Below are 9,904 nucleotides of genomic sequence, written 5' to 3' on the forward strand. Positions count from 1 at the left end.
CAGCAATAATCTGCCCGGAGCCACAGCCCTCGGCTCCTGCGTCTGTCTAGGGTCTGGACGCCAGCCTGGTCAAAAACCTGAGCCCGGATTCTACAGATTCCGATTCTGGGACCCCCCCACTCTGGCGGCTTAGAACCTTGAATCCCTTTTCTCCCCTCACCTACTTCCACGCACCTGATTAGATGCCTGTTTCTTTAACGATCAAAGACGTGGGCGGCGGCGGGGGTGGTGTGTTCGCTCTCGGTTCCCCAGCCCCTCAGTAACTGTACCATTATTAACATTATAAACATCAGACCTGCTCCTGCGCGCCCTGGCGGCGCCGGGCGAAACGTGCTGTGCTCTCCTAGCTGAGCCCGGAAGCTGATCCCGGAGTCGTGGCTCCCACCCCAGGCCTCGGCGGACTCTGCCAGGGCAGGCACCGGGCGCTCCGGGGTCGAAGGCGGGGGTAAGGGCTGTCTTTCCCCCGGGGCAGGCTCGGGGAACAAAAGCGCTTGCTGGAGAGTGGGCGGGAGTCGCAGGGGCCCCCGGGAGTCCGAGCCCTCGCCTGGGTAGCCACCACATCCTTAGCCGCCCTCCTGGCCCCCGGAGCCCTGTCTCCCTGCCGAATTCCCCTGGCTTCTGCATCCTTGACAAAGTGAGCCAAGGAAAAGGGGTCTTACTTGGCCCCAGAGGTTCCCGGGACGCTGGCGGGGCGGGTCCCTGCGGGCCTGGGAAGATCTCCGCGGAGAATGAGCGAGCCCATTCTCCCTTCTAATCCCCAGCCTCTGTCTTCTAGTCCATCAACGCTTCCAAGTTGTCCCTCGCCCGCTTGTCTACCTGTCCGCCTCCACGACGAACGCAAAAGAACCAGAAAAAAGGTGAAAACTGGGTGGAGGGTCCACAAGCTGTGCGCCTCCCCAGCCGAGCTTCGGTCCCCGCCTCTATGGCCGGCGCCCCTCCCCCGCGCCCAGGGAAGTCTCCGGGACCTGACTGTCCATTCTTGCTGTTGGGCCCTCTCCTCCCCGACCCCTCTCCCCGGCCCGCGGCCCGCGGAACCCCCCCCCTCGGCGTTCCCAATCCCCCCCCCCCCCCCCTTGCTTCACGGACAAAGCAGACCGGGCGGCGGCGCCACTCCCTGGCCCAGCCGCAGGGACTCATTCCCAGAGCTAGGGGGCCGCTCGCGCTGTCCCACTGCATAGTCAAGGCACTCTCACCCTTCCACCCTCCTTGAAGACACCATCCCTCTCAGGGCACCCCTGTGCCCTCCCCCTACGTCGTCTGGGGGGACCACAGGCCCAGGCAGGTGGAGTGAAGTTCTGGTCCGAACGAGAGGTGCTGGTCTCAGCGCGCTGGGCCACCTGCAGCGACCGCAGGAGTAGGACAGAGGGAAGGATGCGGAGTGTGCGTGCGCGGGTGGGTTCATATTTAATTTACAAGGGATCCTCGGAACGCCTGGTCGTAGTCTAGCTGCCGCGCTCCGCGCCCGTCTCTCTTCCCCACCTCCCCAGCTCATTAAAATGCTCAACACTCAAATCGGGAGATTGATCTCCTCTGAGTTCCCAAACCCGAGCCATCGACCCACCGCCAGAGAATCCCCCGGCCCGGGGTGAGGGCTTGGGGGCCGCGCGTGCCCTGAGAGCTCAATGTCTGCGGAGAGGACCGGGGAAGGTGGGGGGCTCTCCGGGGCTCTCCCGGAGCCTGTATCCCCTTCCCGATGCTGGCCAGCAACTCTCTCTCCAGGGCTGCAATGGGCAGTGCAGGAGAGTTTTAGCCAAATGCCTCGACATTCCTGCGCCTCCACCTCCTCGTCGCTAAAAGAAATGTCGGGGTTTCGCCAGAGACAGGGAGCGGGAGTCGGGAACAGCGAGTATTCGAATCTGCTGAGGCCGGCTGTTGTGTGAGGGTGTGAGACGCGCTGGCGGTGGCGGGCCGCGGAGGCTTTGGGGGCTAAGTGTGTGGGGTTGACGGTGCGTTTGCTGGGGAGGCTGTGAAGACGTTGGTGAGGGAGGGACAGGGAGAGAGATGCTCGGGCCTTAAGTTCCCAGCCCACACTGCTCTGGAGGAGCAGACGTTTTGTAACCATCCCTTTGGGCGCTGTTGTCTGCCGCAGCCCCCGTGCCCCATTCTCCCGTAGCTGGCAAGACCCGTGGGTGAGGCGGAGGCTGACACTGCGCACGCCCCGCACCCGGCCATGCGCACAGGTCGGCGTGTTGGGCCGTGGGCTTCAAGTGCTGGTTTAGCTACAAAAAAGCGAGACTTTAAGAGTAGGGCTTAAGAGGCTGCGCAGGGGCGGCGGTGGGCTGGGGTGCAGACGTCGCTACCCCGCGCGCCCCGCGGGGTCGTGCGCTCTCTTCTTCGGGTTGGACTGGCGGGGCGGCAGGGGAGACCAGGGCTTGCATCTACCCAGATCCAAGCAAAAATAGCGGGGAGGGTGAGGCGCTCTGCTAACACTATCAATTATGCATCGTGTTGAACGTGGCTTCGGGGAGGAGGCTGCTAGTGGGGAGGGGGGGTGCGGGAAGGAAGGGTCCGCGGGAGCCCGGCTGCGCGAAGCTCAGCAGGTCCTACTTCAGGTCTGTCTGTGCACAGCCCGCATTTGCAAAAAGAGTTTAAAGGCAAAGACACGCCCCCCCTTCCTTCGTGGGCCTTGCCTTCCCCCAAATTCCTCAAAGATGGTTTGTCTCACGTGTTGCGGGGCGTAAAAGCGGCTTGCATTCAATTAGCAGCGAAGCTCCCCGGCCCTGGCGGGACCCGAGCGTGAGGGTGAGTGAGCGTGAATGTGTGTGCTGCGTGCGGGAGGGAGAGAATGGTGAGTGTCCCGGGTGAAAGGCACCAGTGTGCCTTTGAAAATGTGCGTGAACGTAGGGGGGCCTCAACACATTGACTCGGTTATTATTACATGATGATGGGTAATTCTAACATGTGAAGGTCGACTGTGTGGAGGGTGTGAAGGTCTGTGTGTGTGTGTCTGTACCACTGTGTTTGAATGTGGCAGGCGGGGGGCGGGGGGAGCGGGGGCGGCGGTGTGATTAGGCATAGTGGCAATGTCTTCAGATGTGTAAATGTAGGGGGACGTGGGGTATGGGTGTGCGTTGAGCTAGGAAGAGCCCAGACCGGGGGCGGTGGGTGTGGGGGGCGCCCCTTGAGACCAACGTGTCTCAGCCTCGGGGAGAGCCTCTACGGCTTTAACAAATGTGGATGATGCGGGAGGTGGGAGAGGCTGTGCGCGTCCCTGCCGCGCCGGGAGCGCGCCAGGACTCTCTTCAGTCTGCAGCCAGCCAGACGTGGGGGGAACAGACGCGAAAGGAAAAACTGAAGCGGGACCTCAAGGCCAGGGAGGTCCCCATACTTACCTGTCCCTTTCTCTGCCCCACACCTGCCTTTTCCACAGCCAGCAACAGATGTGGAAAGCGCCCTTGGGCAGTATCCTGGCTCTGAGACCTCAAGTCTGGAGAAGGGGTTGCAGCCCGAGGGCAGTGCGCGGAGAGTCAGCGAGCAGCGGGTAAGCCGCGGGGACCGCCCCACAACCTCGACCCAGGTCCCACATGGGGTACCATAACCCGCTGGTGCTGTCGGGGGGAGACCACAGAGGGGTGGGGAGGGGTGGGGAGGGGTGGGGAGGGGCCCTCCCCGGAAGCAAAGGCAGCGCGGGGAACCCGGGTTCCCAAAGACGGGCGTGTGGGAGGGGCTCTGCCCAACCAGCCAGCCAGGAGCCCTAGGTGGGAGCCGCGAGTCTGCATGTAAGCGCGTTTGTGTGGCTGGGGATAAGGTTTTATTGGGTGGGGGCGGGGGGGGGGGGGGAGGTGTGCTAAGGCATCGTGGAGCTGCCGAAAAGGGGCAGAATCCTGCACCATGACCTGCCGGTTGGGGACCCCTATACCCTCTGGGAGCCTCCTGGGATCTTCGGGGATGGGAGGGGAGATCTTTAGTGACATCCCCCTCGATGCTCCCGGCCCCTGCATGGGGGAGGACCTCCTTCCTCAGACGGAAGTTGACACAGCGACCTTGGTTCTCCCTTCGAGGGAGTTGCAGCCCAGGGTAGGCTGCTTCGGGGTCTGAGGGAGGGGGGCCTGCAGTCTACTGCCCCGGGTCCCGCCTCCCGCCGCAAGTTCTCGGCATTGCCGATCCGCCGGGATTTCAGTCTCGGTGGAGGGCTTTTGTGCATGCGCCAGCGCGCGCCTGTGTGCCTGTGTGCGGGTCGGTTCGTGTGAGGACTCGTGTCCTTGTGTCTGTCAGCTCGCACAATGAACAGGAGAGGGAGAACGCTGTACGGATGCTAGGTTCAGCTGGAAGAACAATGAGGTCTCCAGTGTGTCCATGTCTGGGTGTCTTTGTGTTTGTGTGCTAGGAAATGTGCTGTGAACCTCTAAACCCCTGCCGAAGTTGGCAGTTTGATGGCAGCGCCCAGCGTGTGTTTGTATTGTGTGACTGTGGGCGCGTGTGCGAATGCTGTGCGTGGGACAAACAGTTCGAGGAAGGACAACAGGTCACGGACAAAAATACTTTGTCTGTGTATCCTTGTCACGGAGTTAAACGAAGGCTTAGAAACACACCTAGGTGTCAGGGCAGAGCCCAGAGCAGACAGACAGGTGAGCGGCCGAGCCTCTGGAGGGGCCCGTGCCAGATTGAAGGGGTAGGTAGGTGGGGAAAATCGAGATACAAGTCCGCTAGAAAAGGAAGTCAGGGCCCCGAGAGAGGGCAAGCATTGAATCCTGAGACTTTTTTATTGAGCCCCACTCGTGTCCAAGAGAGACTCCTGGGCACAGAGGAGATGGTTCCTGGGGCCCTAGGGCCTGCCCTAGACGGGTTTGAGGAGGCAGAGCTGAATAGGGGGAGGGAAGCTGGGGCTCATAAGTCACCTTTTCCCCTCTTTCCCCCGGCTTCCATCCGCAGGATCCGCGATGGTGCCCTTGCGGGCTCTGTGGCTGGCCTGGGCTCTGCTAGGAGTGGCCGCAGCGTGCCCAGAGCCGTGCGCCTGCGTGGACAAGTACGCGCACCAGTTCGCCGACTGCGCGTACAAGGAGTTGCGCGAGGTGCCGGAAGGACTGCCGGCCAACGTGACCACGCTTAGTCTGTCGGCCAACAAGATCACCGTGCTGCGGCGTGGGGCCTTCGCCGACGTCACGCAGGTCACGTCGCTGTGGCTGGCGCACAATGAGGTGCGCACCGTGGAGCCGGGCGCCCTAGCGGTGCTGAGCCAGCTCAAGAACCTCGATCTGAGCCACAACCTCATATCCAGCTTTCCGTGGAGCGACCTTCGTAACCTGAGCGCGCTGCAGCTGCTCAAGATGAACCACAATCGTTTGGGCTCGCTGCCCCGGGACGCTCTCGGTGCGCTGCCCGACCTGCGCTCCCTGCGCATCAACAACAACCGCCTGCGCACGCTGGCTCCTGGCACCTTCGACGCGTTAAGCGCGCTGTCACATCTGCAACTCTATCACAACCCCTTCCACTGCGGCTGCAGCCTTGTGTGGCTGCAGGCCTGGGCCGCAAGCACCAGGGTCTCCTTACCGGAGCCCGACTCCATCGCGTGCGCCTCGCCGCCCGCGCTGCAAGGGGTGCCGGTGCACCGCCTGCCCGCCCTGTCCTGTGTACCGCCCAGCGTGCGTCTGAGTGCTGAGCCGCCGCCTGAGGCTCCGGGCAGCCCCTGGCCCGCCGGCCTGGCGCTCAGGCTACACTGCGTCGCCGAAGGACACCCCACACCCCGCCTGCAGTGGCGACTTCAGATCCCGGGCGGCACCATAGTCTTAGAGCCTCCCGTCCTGAGCGGGGAGGACAACGGGGATGGGGCGGAAGACGGGGAGGAGGAAGGAGATGGGGACGGGCCCACGCAGACGGAGGCCCCAACCCCGACTCCAGCACCCGCTTGGCCCGCGCCCCCAGCCAACCCGCGCTTCGTGGCCCTCACAAACGGTTCCCTGTTGGTGCCCCTCCTGAGTGCCAAGGAAGCAGGCGTCTACACCTGCCGTGCCCACAATGAGCTGGGCGCCAACTCCACGTCACTGCGCGTGGCAGTGGCGGCCGCTGGGCCCCCAAAGCACGCTCCTGGCGCTGGCGGAGACTCTGAAGGGCAGGCCCCTACTTCTGAGCGCAAGTCCACAGCCAAAGGCCGGGGCAACAGCGTTCTACCCTCCAAGCCCGAGGGCAAAATCAAAGGCCAAGGCCTGGCCCGGGTGAGCGCCCTCGGGGAGACGGAGGCGGGGCCGGAGGAGGAGGAGGCAGGTGAGGGAGAGGAAGCAGAAGACCAGGTCTCTGCGGATCCGGTGGAGGAGCAACGCTGTGGCCACGGGGACCCCTCGCGGTACGTGTCCAACCACGCCTTCAACCAGAGCGCCGAGCTCAAGCAGCACGTCTTTGAGCTGGGTGTCATCGCGCTGGACGTGGCGGAGCGCGAGGCTCGGGTGCAGCTGACGCCGCTGGCGGCGCGCTGGGGATCCGGGCCCGGCGGGGCGGCGGGGGCCGGGCGGCCCGGGCGGCGGCCGCTGCGCCTGCTCTATCTGTGCCCTGCGGGGGGTGGCGCGGCAGTGCAGTGGTCGCGCGTGGAGGAGGGCGTCAACGCCTATTGGTTCCGCGGCCTGCGGCCCGGCACTAACTACTCAGTGTGTCTGGCGCTGGCCGGCGAGGCCTGCCACGTGCAAGTGGTGTTTGCCACCAAGAAGGAATTGCCCTCGCTGCTGGTTATCGTGGCGGTGAGCGTGTTCCTCCTGGTGCTGGCCACCGTGCCCCTGCTGGGCGCCGCCTGCTGCCATCTTTTGGCCAAACACCCGGGTAAGCCTTATCGTCTTATACTGCGGCCGCAGGCCCCTGACCCCATGGAGAAACGCATCGCCGCCGACTTCGACCCGCGTGCCTCCTACCTCGAGTCCGAGAAAAGCTACCCGGCAGGCGGCGAGGCAGACGTCGTGGAGCCAGAGGAGGCTCCCGGGGAGGGCCTCGACGAAGACGCGGAGCAGGGGGACCCAGGTGGGGACCTGCAGAGGGAGGAGAGTCTGGCGGCCTGCTCGCTGGCGGAGTCCCAGTCCAAGGCCAACCAAGAGGAGTTCGAGGCGGGCTCTGAGTACAGTGATCGGCTGCCCCTGGGCGCCGAGGCGGTCAACATCGCCCAGGAAATTAATGGCAATTACAGGCAGACGGCAGGCTGAACCCCCCGCCCGACTGGCCCGCCCATTCCCATCCCCCACCTTGGGTGCCTGGGAGCAGAAGCCTAGGGCTGGCAGGACATACGCCCACCACCCCACCCGCAACCTTCACTTACTCCGCCCCTTTACCAGCCCCAACCTTCACTACTGGGGACTTCCAGAGGGGAGTGGGACGACTGCACCAGTCCCTGGCCACCCACTGTCGTCATTGTTTTTGTGGGCTCAATTCCCCTCCACGGCAAGCACAGTTACTCGCTCTTCTCTCTCCCTATAATACACCACCCGCTGACCGTGAAGCGAAATCCACGCCTCTCCATTCCCACCGTAATTGTTATCTGCGAAATCTGCTCTGCAACCTGCCCCACCGTGGGCTCTGGAACCAGAGGAAACGGAGAAGACGTTGGAAATATCTGGTGGTAACGCTGTGGCCCGGGGTCAGCCCGGGACCCGCAGCAGCTGTCCCTTGCGTGGAGCGCTGCAGGGTCCCGCCTGGACCCCTACTCCATCCTTTCTGGGGTGCACGTCCCAGAAGCCAGGACTCGGTGGCAACGCCCTAGTTTTAGTTTCAAAGCCCCCTTCCGAGTGGGAAACAAACCCTTCTGTCCCCCCACCCCCAATCCGCTTCTGATCAGGTGGAGCCAAGCCCGGTGCCTGGGGCGCCTTTCAGCTCCGCGCTCCGATTTTCATATTTTCGTGGGGTTTTTTGGCGTTTTTTTGTTTTGTTTTGTTTTTTCTTTTTCAAAGACAGCGACACTCCGAGTCTGGTTCTAACACCTCCTTCCAGGCTCTGGGAAAATTGGATGTGTGTGAGGGGGTGGGGCGGGGAATGCGTTTTCTCTCTCCCTCTCTCCTAACTTAAAGCGCCGCGGAACCGCGCTCCCTTTTAACGCGGAGAGCGTGGCCTTGGTCCTGGGTGAATTTCGCTGTGGGTGACTTGGGGTTTCCGGAGTTCGAAGCACTCCACAGCTCCGCTTCCGCTGCTGCACGTGGCCCAGACCTGAGTTCGGGGGGGGGGGGGGGGGGGGGGAGGGCAAAGGAAGCCAACCAGGGTCTCCCCCGGCCGGGTCTCGCGTAAGGGCTTGCGCCCTGGTTCGCACAAAGCCTGCGCGTGCCGGTGCCGCGGGATCCGGATGGAGAAAAGCCCCTCGGTCCTCGCGTCTCCCCGCCCCGCCCCTCCTTCCACGAGAACAGTATTTGACTGGCGTGTAGTCCTAGACGAGCGTGCTCTGTAGGAGAAGTCTGTGTTCTGTAAAGTGTGACCGTGTTGTGTAGGGGGGGCGGGCGGGCAGGCAGGTGGGCGGGGAGGGAGGGGGCGGGAGGGTGGACGCGGCGCGGCGACTGGGGCGGGGGCTTTTTTTCATTTTTGAAAGTAAACGTCGGGATGGGGTGGGGGGCTTCGGGCGTCGGGACCTGCCAGTCCGAGAAGCGCAGCACAAGCGCGGCCCGGGGCGGAGTAGCCCCCCCTCCTCGGAGCCCGCGCCCTTTTCTAAAGGCGTCTGTATGTAAACAGTCAATAAAACAATCGATTTGAACTGGGCTCGGTGACTCTTTGTCGGGGCACAGAGGAAGGAAGCCTGGGGGATGCTGGAGGAAACCGCAGAAGGAAGGAGCCCCCAGGATCCTCCCATTGGGATCCTTTGTGTGATTTCGTGTTGGTTTGACTGTCCTGTGATTTTGCCAGGTGTTTACACCCGGCGCCTGCTCTTTCTTGGCGCCTCCAACTCCGGGATGCAGGGGGCGAAACCACGTGGGATTGGGGAGGCTGGAAATGAGTGTGGAAGGCTTGCAGGGAGGGTGGGGTGGGTCTCTGCAGACTGAACGCGGAGAGCTCCGGGGTGTGTGCGTGAGTGTGTTGCGTAGGTGCCAAATCCTCCGTGGGTTGACACAGCCGCTATGATGGGGTGTGGCTGTGTGTGTGTGGATTGCCTCGTTTCTGTTTCACCTCCAGTCCCTCCGTTCTCTGAGAAGCCAGTGGGGGGATTCATGGGGGCAAGACTGCTGCGGCTTGCACAAAAGAAGTCACAAATAACACAAACTACAGAGCAGGCAAATGACGGAGAGCAGAAAAGCAACCTGGTAAGGTTGGTTCCACAGAACAAGCTGACACTTTCAGTGGAGGAGTTGTGTGTGCATGCCCAAGCGTGTGCCTGGGCGTGTGTGTGTGTGTGTGTGTTTGGGCGTGTGTGTGTGTATGTTTGGGGTGTTCAGTGAATGATGGACAACTGACAAGGTCTGTGAGTCTCTTGGGGTGGGTTGAGGTGGGTGCACCTGCAGAAGCAGGGTTGAAAGCACAGATTTACTCGGCCTAGAAGTGAGGCTTCTTGTGTGGAGGAGAACAGGAGAAAGAAAGGACCGGATCAAGAGCGGGTGCTGTGGTCCTGACCAGCCTACCGTGCTGGGGTTCGGCTGGCTGTGTGTTTCAGCTGAAGCCCACCCCCCAAAATAGGGAGTGGCCAGGAAGGGAGCTATAAGAGGAAAGGCATAGAAATAGGGGAGCAGATAAAGTCCCATCCTTACTCTCCAGCGTCCAATCTCTTCTCCCTCACCCTGTCTGTAGGTACCAAGCCTTCCTAATTGGACCAGTCCAGGCTGGGGACTGGGCCCTGGTCCAGATACCTGGCCTCCTATCCTAGTCTGTCTCCTAACAGAGGCGGTAGCTATGATTCTTCCCAGGGCCAGAGCCCTGGTTCCCTGCTCAGACCAGCAGATCTGTGTCAGAGAAAAAGTCCCTTCTGAGAATCACAGCTCAAGCCCTGCCCCTGCGGCTCACCTCACTGCCAGGGACA

At 62.6% G+C, this 9,904-nt stretch overlaps 1 protein-coding gene across 8 annotated transcripts; it reads left to right on the forward strand.

Annotated features, from left to right (window-relative positions):
- The first annotated feature begins 293 nt into the window (after positions 1–293).
- ISLR2 (immunoglobulin superfamily containing leucine rich repeat 2) lies at positions 294–8,389 on the forward strand. 8 transcript variants are annotated; one of them, XM_032417827.1, is made up of 4 exons: positions 294–445; positions 762–857; positions 3,371–3,481; positions 4,873–8,389. In XM_032417827.1, exon 4 carries the CDS (start codon positions 4,881–4,883, stop codon positions 7,119–7,121), a length of 2,241 nt encoding a protein of 746 aa, XP_032273718.1. In that variant the 5' UTR covers positions 294–445; positions 762–857; positions 3,371–3,481; positions 4,873–4,880; the 3' UTR covers positions 7,122–8,389. The 8 variants fall into 8 exon arrangements, with proteins under 8 accessions (XP_032273718.1, XP_032273717.1, XP_032273720.1 ...); XM_032417826.1 differs by having other exon boundaries at positions 776–857; XM_032417829.1 differs by lacking the exon at positions 762–857.
- Positions 8,390–9,904: the final 1,515 nt, after the last annotated feature.

This window comes from Phoca vitulina, unplaced genomic scaffold (assembly GCF_004348235.1).
Source record: "Phoca vitulina isolate PV1807 unplaced genomic scaffold, GSC_HSeal_1.0 scaffold20, whole genome shotgun sequence".
Classification (NCBI taxonomy): domain Eukaryota; kingdom Metazoa; phylum Chordata; class Mammalia; order Carnivora; family Phocidae; genus Phoca; species Phoca vitulina.